Source organism: Arachis hypogaea, chromosome 12, assembly GCF_003086295.3.
Source record: "Arachis hypogaea cultivar Tifrunner chromosome 12, arahy.Tifrunner.gnm2.J5K5, whole genome shotgun sequence".
Lineage (NCBI taxonomy): Eukaryota > Viridiplantae > Streptophyta > Magnoliopsida > Fabales > Fabaceae > Arachis > Arachis hypogaea.
In genome coordinates, this window is record NC_092047.1 from 117,355,471 (window position 1) to 117,374,337 (window position 18,867).

At 41.3% G+C, this 18,867-nt stretch overlaps 3 protein-coding genes across 7 annotated transcripts; 2 read left to right on the plus strand and 1 right to left on the minus strand.

Annotated features, from left to right (window-relative positions):
• Positions 1-9,966: 9,966 nt before the first annotated feature.
• On the plus strand, positions 9,967-12,406 carry LOC112728676 (glutamyl-tRNA reductase 2, chloroplastic). The gene is made up of 3 exons (XM_025778910.2): positions 9,967-10,540; positions 10,673-10,914; positions 11,002-12,406. The coding sequence occupies exons 1-3, from the start codon at positions 10,282-10,284 to the stop codon at positions 12,127-12,129; spliced, it is 1,629 nt and encodes a 542-aa protein (XP_025634695.1). The 5' UTR covers positions 9,967-10,281; the 3' UTR covers positions 12,130-12,406.
• A 901-nt stretch (positions 12,407-13,307) lies between these two features.
• On the plus strand, positions 13,308-15,926 carry LOC112728678 (protein RMD5 homolog). Of its 4 annotated transcripts, none has more exons than XM_025778915.3 (3): positions 13,308-13,529; positions 13,645-13,756; positions 14,639-15,926. In XM_025778915.3, exon 3 carries the CDS (start codon positions 14,665-14,667, stop codon positions 15,805-15,807), a length of 1,143 nt encoding a protein of 380 aa, XP_025634700.1. In that variant the 5' UTR covers positions 13,308-13,529; positions 13,645-13,756; positions 14,639-14,664; the 3' UTR covers positions 15,808-15,926. The 4 variants fall into 4 exon arrangements, with proteins under 4 accessions (XP_025634700.1, XP_025634698.1, XP_072066345.1 ...); XM_072210244.1 differs by having other exon boundaries at positions 13,426-13,529; positions 13,645-14,114; XM_025778913.3 differs by lacking the exon at positions 13,645-13,756 and having other exon boundaries at positions 13,337-13,529.
• A 341-nt stretch (positions 15,927-16,267) lies between these two features.
• On the minus strand, positions 16,268-18,828 carry LOC112728677 (protein trichome birefringence-like 12). 2 transcript variants are annotated; one of them, XM_025778911.3, is made up of 4 exons: positions 18,232-18,828; positions 17,588-17,725; positions 17,135-17,384; positions 16,268-16,934 (listed from the first exon to the last, which is right to left on the minus strand). In XM_025778911.3, exons 1-4 carry the CDS (start codon positions 18,783-18,785, stop codon positions 16,659-16,661), a joined length of 1,218 nt encoding a protein of 405 aa, XP_025634696.1. In that variant the 5' UTR covers positions 18,786-18,828; the 3' UTR covers positions 16,268-16,658. The 2 variants fall into 2 exon arrangements, with proteins under 2 accessions (XP_025634696.1, XP_025634697.1); XM_025778912.3 differs by having other exon boundaries at positions 16,268-16,911; positions 18,232-18,785.
• Positions 18,829-18,867: the final 39 nt, after the last annotated feature.

Consider the following 18,867-nt stretch of genomic DNA (forward strand, 5'->3'; position numbering starts at 1 on the left):
GCTCCCCCTGAAGAACTAATCAGTATAACTTTCCCATGGCCCTTTGCAAAATGGGGGATGGACCTGTTAGGCCCTTTCCCCCAGGCCCCGGGACAAGTCAAATTCTTGATTGTGGGAATAGACTACTTCACAAAATGGATAGAAGCAAAACCACTGGCTACCATCACAGCCCAAAGAAGTCGGAGGTTCCTCTACAAGAATATCATCACAAGATATGGGATACCATATTCCATCACTACAGATAATGGAACCCAGTTCGCCGACTCTACCTTCAGAAGCCTGGTGGCCAGTATGAAGATTAAACACCAGTTCACCTCGGTGGAGCATCCGCAAGCAAATGGACAAGCCGAGGCAGCCAACAAAGTCATACTGGCAGGGTTGAAGAAAAGGCTACAAGATGCAAAAGAAGCCTGGGCTGAGGAGCTCCCACAAGTGTTATGGGCTTACAGGACAACGCCCCAATCCGCCACTGGAGAAACGCCCTTCCGATTAGTCTATGGCGTAGAAGCCATGACACCAATAGAAATCAGCGAACAAAGTCCAAGGGTGATTCTCCACGATGAGATCGGAAACATACAGGGACATAAAGAGGAGCTCGATTTGCTCCCCGAAGTCCGAGAAGAAGCCCAGATAAGAGAAGCAGCGCTGAAGCAAAGGATGACTACAAGATACAACAAAAAAGTCATTCGAAGAACCTTCACCCCAAATGACTTGGTCTTGATCAGAAACGACATTGGAGTTAACAAATCAGGGGAAGAAAAACTCGCTGCTAGTTGGAAGGGACCATACAAAATGAATGAGGTCTTAGGAAAAGGTTATTATAAAGTGACCGACCTGAATGGCACCGAGTTACCAAGGTCGTGGCATGCTTGTAACATGAAAAGGTACTATAGTTAAAAGCGAACTCTACTCCTTGATGTACTCTTTTCCCAGCTTCATGATTTTTTCCCAAAGTCAAAGGGTTTTTTCTAGAGAAGGGTTTTTAACGAGGCATCATAGTAGAGGCTAAGGGAAAATAAGCTGTCAGAAGCCCTTAGTAGCAGTAAGGTACCTCCTCAATAAATAAAGATCTTTTTTACAATATCTCTTATAAATTCCTTCTTGCTTTTTTCTTTCTACGAAACGCGCCGACTTAAGCTCGATAAAACGTGAAAATCCTATGAACCGACCTAGATGGTCGTCAGGATGAAACGACAAGGTACAAGTCGGTGTAAAGAGGTTATAAAAGTCGATGGTAAGAGACTCGGAAATACACCGACTCATAAGTCGAAGTGAAAATCCGAGTAGAAAGGAAAACACATCGCAAAAATAACCTAAGTCATAGGAACTCAACAAATCACAAAGTTGAGTATAAGGAATAGCAAGAGAGATCGAAAACCTATTAAAGCGTAAGTACTGTCCTGAAGCCCTTAGAGAAAAGGAACCCAAAAGGACAGACAGCCAGGAGAAAGGTTTTCAAAACTGAGAAGATCAAAAATGGTTTTTTCCAAAAAAATTAAAATCAGAAAAGCATACACGCAAAAGATAACTAAAAACCCTTATCCAAAAAAAGGGTATTTCTTTTTTCAAAAACTTAAAACCCTTATCCAAAAAAGGGTACTTATAAATATTTTCTTGACGGCCTTAAAAGGCCAGAGAAATGTTAAGTTATCATCACCACCAACAAACAAAAAAGAGTTTAAAAAATGAGGGACCCACAGGCCGGGCCCCTATATAGCTAATAAATCTTTAAAGAGGAGTAGACGGATCACCACCAGAGTCGGGAAGAGAAGTCGGAGCGCCACCAGAACCAGGGAGAGAGGCATCCATAGGAGATGGAGAGGAAGTCGGAGGAACCTTTGAAGAGCTCGGAGCATCCTTTGAGCGAGGAGGGGACTCAATAATCCTCTGCCCCCGAGTCTTCAAGTCTGACTCAGAAATAACTTGGGGGGCAGAAGGAGACACTATAGCATCAATGACGACCTTGTCAGGATACAAAGGAGAGAGATCCAAGCCAGGAGCAATGACTCCGACTTGCTCCTTAAAAATCCTCCAGGCCTCTTCAGATCCCTCGGCAATAGAGTCCTCCAACTCGGCATAGGCAGTCCGAGCATTCAGCAGATCTTTTTTCACAACCACAAGGTCCTCAAAAAGGCTTGAATAGCTCTCCTGCGCTTTCAGCCTTAAACCGACCTCCATGTTGCACTGGGCCTGCAACTTGCTCTCCCTCTCCTGGAGACCCTTCCTCTCCTCCTCTAGTTTGGCGACCTCCTCCTTCAACTTCTTCTCATGTTCTTGATATAAAAGAAGTCTCTCCTCCAACTCTTTAGCCCTGGAGGACGAACCAAGAGAGCTAAGAGGAGTCTTCTCGAAAATATCAAGAAATTTGGTGCACACCGCCGCCGCCCTAATACTCTCCTGAGCCAGAATAGTGAGGTGGTTCTGGATAGAAACATCGTCCAAGCCTATACGGGCATGAGGATAGATGTACTTCTGGATAAATTCAGGGGCATCCACCTTAGCTTCACCCTCGAAAGAAGAGCTAGGCTCTAAAGCCTTGCGCTTCTTCCTTTCAGGCTCAGGGGAGGATCGGGGGGAGGGGACGGCTGAGAAGGAGCAGAAAAGGAGATAACAATAGGTTCAGAAGGGGTCCCCAAACTACGGGAAGAAGAGGAAGGAGGAGGAAGAGAGGAGCTAGTTACCCTGACGCCACCGGTCCTGGCGTGAGACCTTGCCTTAGCCTCCTGAACCCTTTGATAAGACTCATTTGAATTCTTCCTCGCCATCTCTGCAAAAGAGAAACAATTAGTAAAACAAGTCGGTAACTACAAAGTCGGTAACCACAAGTCAGAAACAAAGTGGATAAGTAAAAGCTACCTAGTTGCGACTGGACGAAGGATGGCGCCCCCTGGAGAAATTTTTTAGTGTCCAAATATGGGGCCCTCCCCCACACTTCTCGGAGGAACCCCACAATGGCTGCCTCCACTTCGTCCAGGTCATCCAGACCATATTTCTCACAGGGGGAGGCCTCCAGCCAGTATAGAGGAAAGCGAGGAGAAGAATTCTCATCCAAGAAAAAGGGGTGGTGACCCTCTACAGCTTGCACTTTGAAAAAATAATTTTTGAAGTCATGGAAAGACTCATCAAAAAGGGTGAAGACCCTCCGACCTTGTATAGCCCGGAAGGACACCCATTGTTGTTTATTATTTTGCCCACTGAAGGGCTTAGTCATATGGAAGAGAAAAAAGAAAATCCTCAGGGAAGTCGGAAAGTCTAAAGCATGGCTGACAAATTGATAAATTTTCAGAAAACCCCAGGAATTGGGATGAAGCTGGGTAGGTGCAACACGGCAGTGGCGTAAAACATCAATCTCAAAGTCGGAAAAGGGAAGGAAAACGCCCAGGCGGGTAAGCATGCTCTCATACATGAAAAAGAAATGAGGGGCTGCCTCCGAAGCCCTCCCAAAACAGACCCAGTCTTCTGGACCCGGGGCAAGTAGTTCATACTTCGGCTCATCCTCATCAGAGGTGCAGAGCCGGTGACGAGTGCGAAGATCAGTAAGAAAATCAGTGTCGACCCAAGGTTCCTCCCCCAGGACTGTGACATCAACCCACTGAGCAAGACTTTCAACAGAAGACATTTTCTTTCTTTTAAAAAGGGTTTTGGTAAAGCCTACAAAGGAAAAAGAAAAGAAAATAAAAAACATGGTCTCTAAGGGGGAAGTACGGAATCAAACAGAAACCTACGAATCAACCTATCCACCCAAAAAATAAAAGCATGCAAACTGAAAGCATGTTGCAAAAGAAGAAGAAGAAAAATCTAACCTTTATCTGAAAAAGGTTGGAGGAAGTGAAAGCCTTCAAACGCAAGAATGCTGCAAGAACAGGTGAAGAGGAAATTTGAAAAATCGCAGAAACGAAACAATGAAAGAGAGGGAAAGTATTTATAAACACGTTAGGGGCATAATGGTAAAATGGGGCAGTCATTAATGGGTGCACCGTTACCAAGGTAATCAATACCTACGCGAACCTCTAACAGACGCAACGTTTGATTAGACGTAACTGTGAAAAATAAAAAATAACGAAAGTCACGTCGGTTCCAAACAAACACGTCGGTTCCCTCCCAAGTCGGCTACGTTCCCGAGTAGATTACTCGAACCCAAAATCTTAAAAGAAATTGGGCTCGAGTAGGGGCACTGTTCATACCCTGGCCCAACGATAAGGCCCAGGTACAAATAAAAGGCCCAATCCAAAGGGTTGAGCCTCACCTAGCACCGACCTTCCTCCTGGGAAGTCGGTTCTTATTACGACTTATCCTAAAGAAGTCGGGGACGAGGTTTAGCTGGCAGATAATCACTCGTTTAAATGAGTAACTGTCCCTAGAATCTCTCTAACCACTTCCAGGAGCCATATCTCAACCTCCCTAAGATAAAGGGACGGTTATCACCCTAAAAAAGTGGCACTACTTCAACCGTGGTTATTGGTTCACCACTATAAATACACTAACACCTCTCAGGTATCTCTAAGTCCCAATACTCTTTAGACCTGCTCACACCCTTGCTGACTTAGGCATCGGAGTGTCTTTGCAGGTACCACCCCCATTCGTTCATACTCACAAGTCAGACGGAGGCCCTCAAGGCGCAGACCCGCTCAAAGACTTCCTTCCTCAGACGATTAGGCCAACCCAGCGAGTCCAGCCCAATAATCTCCGGTTACCCATCGTATCACTATGTACTAAAATTGTGTTTGAAATTTCTATTATACCAAAAGCATTCTTAAAAATTGGCCAACATGATCTACCTTGGTTCTTGTTTATTTTTTTATTAACGACTTATGATTGTAATTTAATAACGTAGATTGTTAGGATTTAAATGATAGTTAATTAAATAACTCACTAATGTATTATGAAAATTTTATGTTTACTTGAGTATGACATTGATTAGGATAAAGTTTTAAAATAATTTGAAATTTACATCATACACAAAAGTTGTGTTTGTGATTCGCATTACACAAAAAAAAAAAAAAACATTTTTGAAATTGGTTAACATGACATACTTTAGGTTTTGAATCATTTGTTGGGTATATGAAGATGGTAAAATGACAAAATTTTATATTTATACAGTGATTTTAAAGTATGATTAGATCGCTTTTTTTAGAGAGATATTAGTCCCCACACTTTGTTGCTATAGAATTGATGACAATACTCTCCCAAGATACAATGAAACTTAAGAATTTCTTAATTAGCAATAGTAAAAAATTTTCAACTCTCTTGAACAAAGAAAATCTTTTAATAGTTAATTAAAATGTACACTTAGTACTTGTATATCTGAAATAATGGATAAGGACTTATTTATGCATATTGCTCGTAACAATTATGATTAGTTATGTATACAAATGGTTGTGTCTTTTCTATTGCCAATAGATACAATATTTTGAACATACGCAATTCTTAGGTAGCGTTTGTTATGAGGTACTGAGATAGAGACTAAGAGACTAAGACTCATCATCATGTTTGTTAGTTTAGAGACTGGTACTAAAATTTCTATCTCTGTCCCTAAAATTTTAGTATTTCAGTACCTCCCAAAAAATAGGGACACAGGGGACTAAAATTTTTAGAGATAGAGACTGAAACTTTAATAACATTTTATACCTAAAATATCCTCATTTCAATTAATTAATTCTAATTTTACCCTTTGTACAAATTAAATTAAAGTTTCATTCTTGTTTCAATTTTTGTCCCTCACTTTGCACCAAACGGAATACTGAGATTTATTTCAATCTCTGTCTCTTAGTCTCTATCTCTCAGTCTCAGTTTTTCTATCTCTATCTCTCCACCAAACGCTACCTTAGAGACGATGATATGAATTAAAAAAACATGCATTTTGAAAACTTTAAGGAGAGTTCGGGAGAGAGTAAGGCGAACTCTATAAAAATTATAGAGTTCGGGGGTAAGGCGAACTTGCTATTTTTGATAGAGTTCGCTGGGGTCCGACAAACTTACCAAATACAAAAAAATCGTATTTGGAGAATTAAAGTCCAAAAATCGTGTTTGAGAAAATAATAAAATTTTTTATTTTATTTAAAAAAAAATCAAAATTAAAAGTTATAGTTTATATTTGAAATCTCTGATACAAAAAAAATCATTAGCGTTGATTTTTTTATGAATAATTTTATTATTTTTTAATTTCAGTCGTTGATCGTTAATAAGACGATTTTTAACCTTTTTTTTTACATTCTCCCTCTTCGATTCATTTAAATCGTATATAGTGATTTTAATGTAAATCGTTATTAGTCCTATATGCGTGCATAAAATACTCATATTCTTATTTTTCGTATTATATGTATCTAATAGTCATATTAAAAATATTATTATATTATATATTGTTCATATGCTGGCCCAACGCTAAGACCTAAGTCTAAATAAAATGCTCAATCCAAAGATTAGCTTTTACTCGACACCGACCTCCTCTCAAGAAGTTGGATCTAACACAGACTTGCCCTAAGGAAGTCGGGATCAAAGATTAGCTAGCAGATAACCCTTATTCAAATAAGTAACTGTCCCTAAAATCTCTCAACCCACTTCCAGGGGCTGTATCTCAACTTCCCTAAGATAAAGGGACAGTTATCCACCTAAAAGGGTGGAACTACTCCAGCGGTGGTTATTAGTTCACCACTATAAATACACTGACACCCCTCAGGTATCTCTAAGTTCTAATATTCTATAAACTTGTAAAATCCTTTGCTAACTTAGGCATCGGAGTGTCTTTGCAGGTACCACCCCCCATTCTTTCACATACACAAGTCGGACGGCAGCTCCCAGACGTGAGTCTAGTCAGAGACTACCTCCACTCCACACGTGGGCCAGTCTTACAAGCCCAACCCATTAACTACAGGTTACCTACGTAACATTGGCGCCGTTGCCGTGGACCTGGAGATCAACCCATGATGGCAGACGAATTCAGCGAGGATGGAAACACAGCTTCTGACTCTGAGCAAGAGAATCATGACGTTGGCCATAACGACAGAGCGATAGTCACTTACCAAGGGGTGACCAACCAGAACAAAGAAGACCCCTCAGGGGTAAAAGACCCAAAGGAGAACCCCTCTAAGGGACATGAATCAGGAAAGGAAGGGCAGCCCCATGCGACCGACTTCATGGGTTTGTTCCATGGCCATCAGGGGCGCCTGAAGCAGTTGGAGCAAGAGCTGGAACGACAGCGAGAGGCAGAGAGAAATTTGAGGAACGAGATGGAGTGACGAAAGGAGCTTGAGGAAAAACTCCTAAGGCTAGAATCCGCTATTAAAGCTCGGAACTCTTGCAGTGACTGAGAAGACTCTCGCTTGGGAGGAGAAGATCCGTTCAGTGAGGACATTATGAGGGCAAAAGTACCAAGAAACTTTAAAAGCCCTGATATAGACCTCTACGACGGAACCACGGATCAAAAGCATCATTTAAGTAATTTTAAAAGTCGAACGTACCTAGCCGACGCTTCTGATACTACTCGCTGCAAGGCTTTTCCAACAACCCTTACTAAAGCAGCGATGAAGTGGTTCGATAGCCTCCCCCCAAGGTCGGTCACTAGTTTTGATGACCTCTCGCGTAAGTTCCTCATGCAATTTTCAATCCAAAAGGACAAGGTAAAGCACGCACCGAGCCTCCTGGGAGTAAAACAGGAGGTCGGAGAACCTTTAAGGGATTACATGGAAAGGTTCAACAAAGCATGCTTGGAAATTCAAGACCTGCCCACGGAGGCAGTAATCATGGGCCTAGTGAATGAACTCCGAGAAGGCCCCTTCTCCCAGTCCATCTCGAAAAGGCACCCCACCTCCCTGAGTGATGTACAAGAGAGAGCCGAGAAGTACATCAACATGGAGGAAAACGCCAGGCTCCGAGAGCCAAGTTGGCGACCTGGGCACTTTCACTCATCAAAAGAGAAAGAAAAAGAGTCCAAGAAGAAAGAGGAAGTCGGCCCTGAAAGGCCTAGGAGATATCACTTCTATACTCCTCTCCAAGTATCCCTAGTAGATGTATACAGAAAAATTTGGCATACCGAAAGGCTACCTCCCCCTAGGCCCATCAAAAATAAAAAGGGAGGGAGTCGTGGCGACTACTGTGAGTACCATAAGTTATATGGTCACTCAACAAATGCTTGTTACGACCTCAAAAATGTGGTAGAAAAACTGGCCAGAGAAGGTCGGTTGGACAGATATCTCATGGAAAGGTCGAACTATCATGGCAAAAGGAAGCGAGGTGATGAGGACCGAAGAGACCCATCACCACAAACCCCAGAAAGACATGTACACATGATCTCAGGAGGGTTTGCTGGAGGTGGCCTCACAAAGTCATCTCGAAAAAGACACCTAAAAGAAGTCTACCAAGTCGGGGGTGAAACTCCCGACCTTCCAACCATCTCCTTCACTAAAGAAGACGGGCAAGGAATCATTTCTGGACATGACGATCCAGTGGTGATAACCATGATCCTTGCCAATGCCTATCTACACAGAACCCTGGTAGATCAGGAGAGCTCGGCCGATATCCTGTTCAAACCAGCATTTGATAAGCTGGAGTTGGATGAAAAGGAATTAAGAGTTTACCCTGACACCTTATATGGGTTGGGAGACACGCCAATAAAGCCACTGGGATTCATACCCCCTACACACAACTTTCGGAAAAGGGGCAAAGTCCAAAATTCTGAGCATCGACTTTATAGTCGTTGATGTGGGTTCAGCTTACAACGCCCTGATAGGTAGAACCACCCTAAATTGGCTCGGAGCAGTGGTGTTTTCACTCCCCACCTTTGCATGAAATTTCCAACACTAGAGGGAATTGCAACCATTAGGGGAGAGCAGAAATTGGTGAGAAAATGCTACAATGAAAGCCTAAACCTAAGAGGAAAGGGTAAGGAGGTGCACACCACTGAGCTCGGAGGAATCAAGGCTAAAGAAGAGTTGCGACCACAACGCGGAGGAAAAACTGAGGAGGTACAGGTTGGAAAAGAGGAAGGAAAAAACACCTACATAGGAGCCAACCTGAAAGAAGATTTGAAGCAGAAGCTTATAAGGCTCCTACGAGAGAATTCCGACCTCTTCACATGGAAAGCCTCCGACATGCCAAGGATAGATCCCGAACTCATGTCACATAAACTATCGGTATACCTCAGATCGCGACCTGTTCAGCAAAGAAGGCAGAAGCTCGGACCTGAACGAGCTCAAGTAGTAGAAGAGCAAGTAAAAGCCCTCCTAGAAGCCGGCTTCATCAAAGAGGTCAAATATCCGGCATGGCTTGCGAATGTGGTGCTGGTCAAAAAGCAAAACGGCAAGTGCAGGATGTGCATCGATTACACTGACCTGAACAAGGCGTGTCCTAAAGACGCATATCCACTCCCCAACATTGATACCTGTTCCGAGGGTTACCTGAAACTGTAGGTCGATCTTGGTCGAGATCTCCTGTGCTGGTCGGAGATGACGTGTTCGGCCTGTGGGTGGTGGCCGGAGCTGTCGTGTCCGACTTGTGGGACTGACTGCACTGCTGATCTTTCGTCACCGGAGGGTGGGGGGTACCTGCAAGAGACTCCGATGCTTAAGTTAGCATGGGTATTAAACAGGTTTTTAGTATGAGTATTTATAATGATTGTAGGCTGACCTTCTTAGATAAGATAAGTTATTTTATCTTTGGGTGAGGTCAACTTATCTTCAAGGGAACTGCCCTTATTTCTATAGGCTTGAGCTACCTTCTAGTCGGAGACTATCTCCACTCTACACATAGACCAATCTTACAAGTCCAACCTATTAACTACAGGTTACCCACGTAACATATATATACTAAAATTAATTATTAAACTTAATTATTAATATAAAATATATGTTAAAATATAAATATAAATTAAAAATAAATTAAATAATTAATAATTAATTTTAATAACTGATTTTGATGGATAAAAAATAATTTTTTTTCTAAATAAAAAGCGATGATCTACTGTGCCGCGGTGGTTAAAAGAGAGAAATCAGAAATTTCAAACGTTTTATAATGGGGTTAAAGAAGCTATAAAGTAAAGTGGCTGAGATCGTCAACGTTGGTGGTTGAGGAATGGGTCGGTGGGGGCGTGTGGACTCCCCCTTCCATTGCTGCTTTTGTTGATTCGTCAGACGAAGACAATATCTTCAATTCTCCCCATTCATCCCCCTCCCTAATTCCCTCCTTTTCTTCATTATTAATGTAATTGCAACCTGCACCTCACATGCACCCAATCCGATCCATCCCTCTTCAATTCCATTTCTAATTTCAACCACCCATCCCTATTCCATGGCGGCAGCTTCTTCCTCCTCTGCCGCCACCGCCGCTCTTCCGTCCCTTCGCACCTCCGCCTCATTCCCGCGCTCTCCTTCCCAACTCCCCCTCTTTTCCAAACCCTCCTCCATCGCCGGCGCTCGACTTTCCGCAAGATCAACACCATCTATCAACCCTAGATGCGACGCCGTTTCGCAGGGAAACGGGACCCCTCCAAAACCGATCTCTTCCACTCCTTCCCCTCTCGAGCTGCTCAAGTCTTCCGCAGCTAACAGTAAGTCTTTCGAATTCCGCATAAAAGTTTCAATCTTTTCAAGCCCAGGAAACTGACGATACATAATAGGATATAGGATAGGATGTGGATTTTGGTGTTGACTTTTTGGTTTGTTTGGTTTACCCCCTTTAGGATATACTAAGGAAAAGAGCAGCATTATTGCCATTGGACTCAACATTCACACTGCTCCAGTTGAGATAAGAGAGAAGCTTGCAATCCCAGAAGCCCAGTGGCCTCAGGTCATCACTGAGCTCTGTGCTTTGAACCATATTGAAGAGGCTGCTGTTCTTAGCACGTGTAACCGAATGGAGATATATGTTGTGGCCCTCTCACAGCACCGTGGTGTTAAAGAAGTAACTGAATGGATGTCAAAGGTACTCTTCCGTCATATCATTGTTGTTGTTGTTGTTTGACAAACATGTCATATGTTACTGAAACCGTTGATATTGTTTCCTTGGCAGACAAGTGGGGTTCCGGTACATGAGCTTTGTAAACACCAAATCTTGCTATACAACAAGGATGCCACACAGCATCTGTTTGAAGTAGCTGCTGGGCTTGACTCTCTTGTTCTTGGGGAAGGTCAGATTCTTGCTCAGGTAAAACAAGTTGTGAAGGCTGGACAAGGAGTTGACGGCTTTGATAGGAAAATTAGTGGGTTGTTCAAGCAGGCAATCTCTGTTGGAAAACGCGTTAGAAGTGAGACTGACATTTCGTCGGGATCAGTTTCTGTCAGTTCTGCAGCCGTGGAGCTGGGACTAATGAAGCTTTCAGAGTCTTCCTATGTCGATGCTGGAGTATTGGTAATTGGGGCAGGAAAGATGGGTAAACTCGTAATTAAACATTTGGTAGCAAAAGGGTGCAAGAAAATGGTTGTTGTTAACAGAACTGAAGAGAAGGTCAATGCTATTCGTAATGAGTTGAAAGATGTTGAAGTTGTTTACAGGCCTCTTTCAGAAATACTTGAATGTGCTGCTGCAGCTGATGTTATCTTCACCAGCACTGCATCTAAATCCCCATTGTTCACAAAAGAGAATGTCCATATGCTTCCTCCAATTAGCCGAGGAGAAAGAAGGCGACTTTTCATTGATATATGTGTTCCCAGGAACGTAGAACCGAGTGTGTCGGATCTGGATAATGCACTTCTGTACAATGTGGATGATCTGCAGGAAGTTGTAGTAGCTAACAAGGAGGACAGACTCCAAAAAGCAAGAGAAGCCCAGGCTATTATCTTGGAGGAATTGAATAAATTTGAAGCATGGATGGACTCGCTGGAAACTGTCCCTACCATTAAGAAGTTTAGAGCTTATGTTGAAAGGATTAGAGCCTCTGAGCTGGATAAGTGTTTGTCCAAGATCGGTAATGACATATCAAAGGAGCAGAAAGAAGCAATTTATGCACTTAGTATGGGTATTGTGAACAAGTTACTTCATGGTCCCATGCAACACCTGAGGTGTGATGGGAATGATAATCGCTGTCTGAATGAAGTACTTGAGAACATGCGTGCTCTTAACAGAATGTATGATCTGGAGACAGAAATTTCCGTGATGGAAGAGAAGATTAGAGTCAAAATGGGACGGTCTCAGAAGTGAGGTCGTCTTAATTTTGTCCTCATTTTTATATGGTGCCTACAATCATCACCATTTTGTATACTACAATAGTAAATTGAGGCCCTTTGGAGGGAAATTCTTTTCATTATTTGTTTAACACTATAGAAGTGCATAGATGTAGATGTCACACACTGAATTGAGCTTGTCACAATTTTCGAGTTGTGCTTGTTACAGCGGATGGTAGTTAACGATTCATGATCGTGATGAGACATTTGATTATTCATGTAAAATAATTGCAAATTAAAGTCGTTGCTTTGTATATTTTTCGTCAAATATCTTTATCTGCTTTCCTCCTTTTTTAATTATTTGGTCTAATCTACATTACAATACTAATGCTACCACTTAACAACTTTTTTTATCGATCTTCCACCTGCAAATATAAATACTCTAACCCCCTCAAAATTTGTCTAAAACTATTGCTAACTTAGTTTCCTATAGAAAGAATCTGAATCTCATGTTCGGGTCCATTCAAATAACCCTCGTAACAGTTACCTTCCAAATTTGATTAGCAAGATGATCACAACGTTGCTGATTGATAGAGATGTTTTCTGTAATAGCAGGGATGACGGTTTCTCCTTTTAAGACTAAAATTTGTTTTGTTCTATTAATTGTTTTATTCTTCTTTTTATATATAATACTCTGATCGTTAACATTGTCTTATCTAACGTCATCATCTTAAATTGAATACAACTTTTCTACTCGATTCTTCTTCCATAATCTGTTCACTGTCAGCCCTTAGAATATCTGCTGAAAACAATTCTTCGTTCACTTCTGGTTGGACCTCAACAGTAGATTCTGCTGTGAGCACTGAGCAGTGTGCTTGTCAATACAATAGCGTTGTCACAGTTGTGATCTACTACATATCGAAATAATAACAATAATAATAAGAGAATTTAGTCAAAATTATGTAAAATTAATAATTAAAAATTATTAAGATAATTTAGTCAAAGCCAATGAGTAATAGCTCAAATGGCATAGTCTCCCCATACTCAATTAAGAGGTTGCGGGTTCGAGTCTCCTATCTTTGGTAAAAAAAAAAAAAAAAAAAGATAATTTAGTCAAAATTATGTAAAAAACAAGAAATTAAGTTTTCACCAATCTGTATGGAGAGAGCCAGCCGCCAAAGAAAGAGGGGGAAGTGTCTGGTTCCTTTTGTTCCTATGTAACGGTCCATGCACAAAATACAAGCACCAACTAGGCAACTAGCACTTACATTGCAAGGAACACGAGGGTACAAACGTAACTTCATAGACGATTTCACGCGAGTTGACACCAATTTAGATTTGCGTGACACATAAACATTAAACACTCTCATTCTATCTACCACTTTCACGACCTCAGTTATTATTCCTTCCCTCTCACGCTCTCACCTCACCCCTCAGGTAACGCAATAACTAACTTCCTCTCATTTTAATCCCTATTTTTTCTGTTTTCCCCCTCTCTTTTTGCTGTTATTTTCCCCTTTTTCCTCCTTAACCTTGTTGCACCAATTCGAAGGTTTTTAGACAAAATCAACGACAAAGTAATCGAACCTTTTCTTTTCCCCCGAAGGCTTTGTTTTGTTCTGTTTCGGTGCTTCATTCATCATGTGGAGTCCACCGTTTCAAAGGTGTGAATTTGTTTCGTTTTGTTGGAACCATTTCGTGGCAATCAGGGACTGTGTGATCTTCTCACAAGGGGTTTGAATATATTATATACAACACTTCTGAAGTAAAAGAATATGAGCTTTGCACTTTTTTGTCTCTGCTGTTTTATCCCTATGTAAATTTCATTCCACTAGGATCCAATTTGCTATTGAATGCATTATTTTTAATTCTAATTAAAAGTTTGGTGTTTTTATTTTATTTCGTTATTTGAAGGAGTTTGAGCCCTTTGTTCGGTGTGCGTGTGACATAAGCATGCTCTTGAAAATTCTGTTCCTTTGATGATTTTAGTCTGCATTTGTTATTTCACGCTTCACGTTATACGTAAGTGTCTGTAACGCTTCTGCAGGGAATTTGTTGGGTTTGCGCTTTGGGGTTCATAGTGATAGTGCATGCTTTCTCTGTCAAAAGTTTACTTATTTTGACCATTGTGATCGCATTTACCATTTTGATACTATTTTATGGGCAAGATTGATTTTATATGAAAGATACATTTTTGTGAGCCTGTCTACACTCTACATTCTCCTCTAATCAGTCAATTTTCTGTTTATATCCCCGATTGAGATGTACCTCTTGATCTATGTTAATTAGTCATAATTATAGGATATTACTACTGCTCAATTAGTACTCAAAGAGGGTAAAAAGGGAAGGTTACAGGATAATAGGTCTGTTGGTGGCTGGTTGAAATCCTTGTAATCTTCTGAGTATATAGTATTTTGAATTCTCCTTGGGAGTGGTTGATAAGAGGCTATAAGACAGATGTGAAGAAACCTTTATGCAAACCTTCTTTCTTGCAACCTTTTAATAAATACAATTGGTGGTAACTGCTTTTTGTCAAAATTTTATAGGAGTCTCTCTCTGACTTAAACCTAAGATGGACCTGAATGACATTAGAGATGCATTTGACCATGTGGCAAAGAAGCAGAAGTTATCTTATTCCAAGTCTCAAGACATTGTTGACCAGATTGGCCATGAAATTGAGCAGGCACTGATATCAATTCAGTTAGCTCAGGAGAGCCAGAAATCCATTCTTACAGAACTTATGCTTAAGCTTAATGCTATCGGGGCACTTCAACAATTAGAAGGATCACAGAAGGAATTGAACATAAGTGTTACCAAGTACCAAAAGCTCCTGGACAAGCTATTATACCCAGATATATCCAAGGTATACAGAACTGCTGACTATGATGCTCACGTTGTAAACCAAATCTTGGCCAACCACTTCTACCATCAAGGTTTATTTGATGTTGGAGATAGCATCATGAAAGAGGCTGGTGAGCCTGAAGCAACTGCACTGAGATCTCTGTTCTTGGAAATGCATCAGATTCTAGAAGCTATGAGGGTTAAAAACATCCAGCCCGCTCTCACATGGGTCTCTGCCAACCGAGAGAAACTTCCCCAGAATGGTACCAATCTCGAGCTTAGAATACACAGGCTGCAATTTATAGAGCTCCTGCGAAATGGAAACCGAGCAGATGCCTTAAAATATGCCCGGACTTATCTTGCTCCTTTGGCTTCCCTCCACGAGAACGATTTCCAAAAGCTTATGGGTTGCCTTTTATATTCTGGAAGGGTTGAGAACTCCCCCTACCCTGACTTGGTCTGCCCATCCAATTGGACTGAGATAACTGAGGAGCTTAATAGGCAGTTTTGCACTCTCTTTGGACAGTCCTACAAGAGTCCTTTGAGTGTAGCAATGGCAGCTGGATTTGAGGGGTTGCCTACACTCTTAAAGCTGGCAAATGTGATGGCCGTAAAGAAGCACGAGTGGCAGTCGATGAAACAGTTGCCGGTGCCACTAGAACTTGGGAAGGAATTCCATTTTCATTCCATTTTTGTTTGCCCTGTGAGTAGGGATCAATGTAGTGAAGAAAACCCCCCAATGCTGCTGCCCTGTTATCATGTTCTCTGCAAGCAATCAATTATGAGGTTATCAAAAAGCAGCGCACAAGTATTCAAGTGTCCGTATTGTCCAGCAGTAGCTACGGTTGCACAGTGCAGACAACTCTATTTCTGAGATGCGTGGCTGGGTGTGAATTTCTCTAACAGTATTTTTACAGTTTACCTGTTTGTATATTCTTACTGAATTCTCGTCTACATTTGGGTGAAATAAAATGAGGGAATCTATTTACATTCTGCTGCTCTGGTCTCAACTTTTCCACCGTTAGGTGTAGTGTCGTTGTGAGACATGGTCTCTAGTGACCAGGAATTGATGGGAGACAGGGCTCCACATGATCAATGTTTACCGGACAATTTTTTTGCATTTTCAACCTTGAACCATTGTACAGAGGCTTTCATGATCAAACATTGGTTATAAGAAGGCACTTGTCTGCATTCCTTTTGTACAATTATGAATGCACTAAATATGTTTAGCTTTTGTGCCATGACAGTATTGCCAAAGTGGCAGCGGCTACAAACATTTAGTACCAGCAACGTTTAATTGTTACAGGAAAAATAAAAGATATGTAGATACACTCTAATTAAATAGTGGTGCATCAAATCATTAGTTGTGTTATGGATCACATCACTCATTGTCAAGTAAAGGTGTAACGCACAACGGAAGGTTCGCAAAAAATAATAATCATTACAATCTGAATAAAAGAATTTAAGCGTATGGGATTTACAAGGGAGCCGCTTTTAATATTATAGTAGGCTCATGCTCAACCAAAATAACCACTTCTTCCATCAAACATCGCGGAGTAAAACTTCTCTTCCATCAAAGACAGCCTTCCACATCATAATGTACAACACAAGATTCTCACATCTTGGTCCCAGAAACATTCATGGCAGCCAGGCCCCAGTATCTATAGTGGAAATTTTCAGTGTATGACATACAAGATCCGATATCAGCTTTACATTGCACACCAGTTACTCGAAACTATCATGTATCAGTTTAGACAGTATATCAACCCATGTGTCGGGGACACCAGGCAGACACCAATGCATGCAATCCTGACCCCATATTGCCACTGCATCTTTCCTTCCTAACCAAATTGCCGGATGAGCATCAGCTCTGAACTCACTCAAATGAGTTAAGTCGAGCATTCGGATGTCAGTGCCTTGTAATGCCTCTTCAATCACAGCATTCAGCTGTCTTGCTTCCTTGTTAACTCCATTGTTCCTGGGTTCGAACCATAATTCAAGCTGTCCAGGTATTAGTATCCAAATCTCTATGCCAATGCAAACTATGAAAACTATATATAAGTAACTTCAAACTAAAACCATTTTCAAATGAAAACTATGTCCGGAGGACCAGGAGAATGATTTTCACCGTGAGAAAAAAAAGAAGGAAAGAAAAGAAAAGAAAGAGACGTAAAATCAAGGCAGGTCTCAGAAATACAAACCTCATTCTCCTCAAGTGGCTTATTGAACAGGCAGCTTCCATTTTGATTCCAATCTCCACCGTAAAAATGCCTTGGAGATTGTAAACGCCAGAATTTAAGAGTGTCTCTGGGGAATTCCTTTTCAATATATGCGATCATGTTATCAAGGACTACTTTAAGCCCATCCAGCATTGCAGGTGGAGGAACTATTGGTTGTCCTGCTTTGTAGAAGACAAGAGGTTTCTCTTTGGGGAATTTGTCAAAATTCCACCTGTAAAGATTACAATTATCAAAATCTGAACAAACCATTGAAAATACAGTGGCAAACCGGAATTAACTGGGGAGTAGCTGTATCAAGACATATTGGTAGATAATTATCTCCTTATGATATTTGCTTAATTTTTTTCCCACTATTACAGTAACTCTCGATCATCCAAAACTTCCAAAATTTGGGAAAAGGAAAAGAAGAATTACCAATGACCAGTATTGAACACTAGGACATCATAGAACCCGGCAATTTTAGCCCAGTCATCAGAAGGAACATCAACATCAACTCGATAGATACCTTGTGGCGCATCTCCCACCCCAGCTTCAGATTGTTTTGGCTGCCACCTTTGTTTGATCAGTAATGAGCACATAAGGTTGCCATTTCAAACATTTAAAGCAAGAACAAAGTAACCAGGACACTTAACTATCACTCATAAAAAGAATATACTTGGGAACAACTAATATAGAGTCAGTTGATTACGACAACCAAACAGTTTCCAGTTTAAGTATTGCTTAGATAATTAAGAGTTTTCTGGTGATTTAGAGGTCAACTGAGTTCGTTAGTTATATGACATAGTAGTTAGTTACATTCATTAGAGGCATAAGCATGTAATATACCTGCATTTCATCAATTACTTTCCATCATTGGTAAAATCCACACTCTCACAATTTTACATTTTTATCTCAAGTTCCATAAACTCTAATCGTGTTTTTAAACATTAACAAAAATGTTTCATCAAAGATCCCCAAGAAAATAAAATTTAAATTTCGAAAAAAAAGTTAACTCCTTTGCAATACTGAGAATCAAACAAAGAACAAGGAAAGTGCTTGATTAATGATAACAAACTTACTGGTATTTGGAGAGCAAAACAGCACGATGATACCCTACAGTGACATTGAAGTTGGGGAAATAAGCACCCCTCCAAGCACCCTTCTTTTTCCACTTCTTAGCACTCTCATCAGCGACCCTGAGAATGCAGAGAAAAGAAACCAAGAAATTCTCATTGAGGGAGTCGCCGACAAAGCCAACATTCCGATTCCTCATCTTAGTGAGGAAGCGAAGCGGGTCGATCCGAGGCAAATCGCAGCGGCGTGGGAGCCAGGTCCAGGAGTTGATGAAGGTGAGATTTTGGCGCTGGTTTCTGATGCAGTTCCATGCGTTTCGGTGGAAGGGGCAGGTGTCGTCGTAGAGAGGTTTGCGGTTTGGATCGAAGTGCCAGCGACCTTTGGAGAGATCACAGTGTGGGATTGAGAGTGATTGGGAAGTGGAAGAGGAAGAGGAAGAGGAAGAGGAAGAAGGGGTGTTGAGGGAGATGAAAGAAGAGAGGAAATAGAGGGATGCGAGTGTTATGAAGATGAGCCATGGGAAGAGTGGTGATGGTAGCTTCGCTGACATTCCTCTCATTGCTCTCCACTGCTTCTCCGACGAGAGAAGGAGAGATCAAGACCATCGATTAAAAAACCATAATTATTATTATTAATTACTT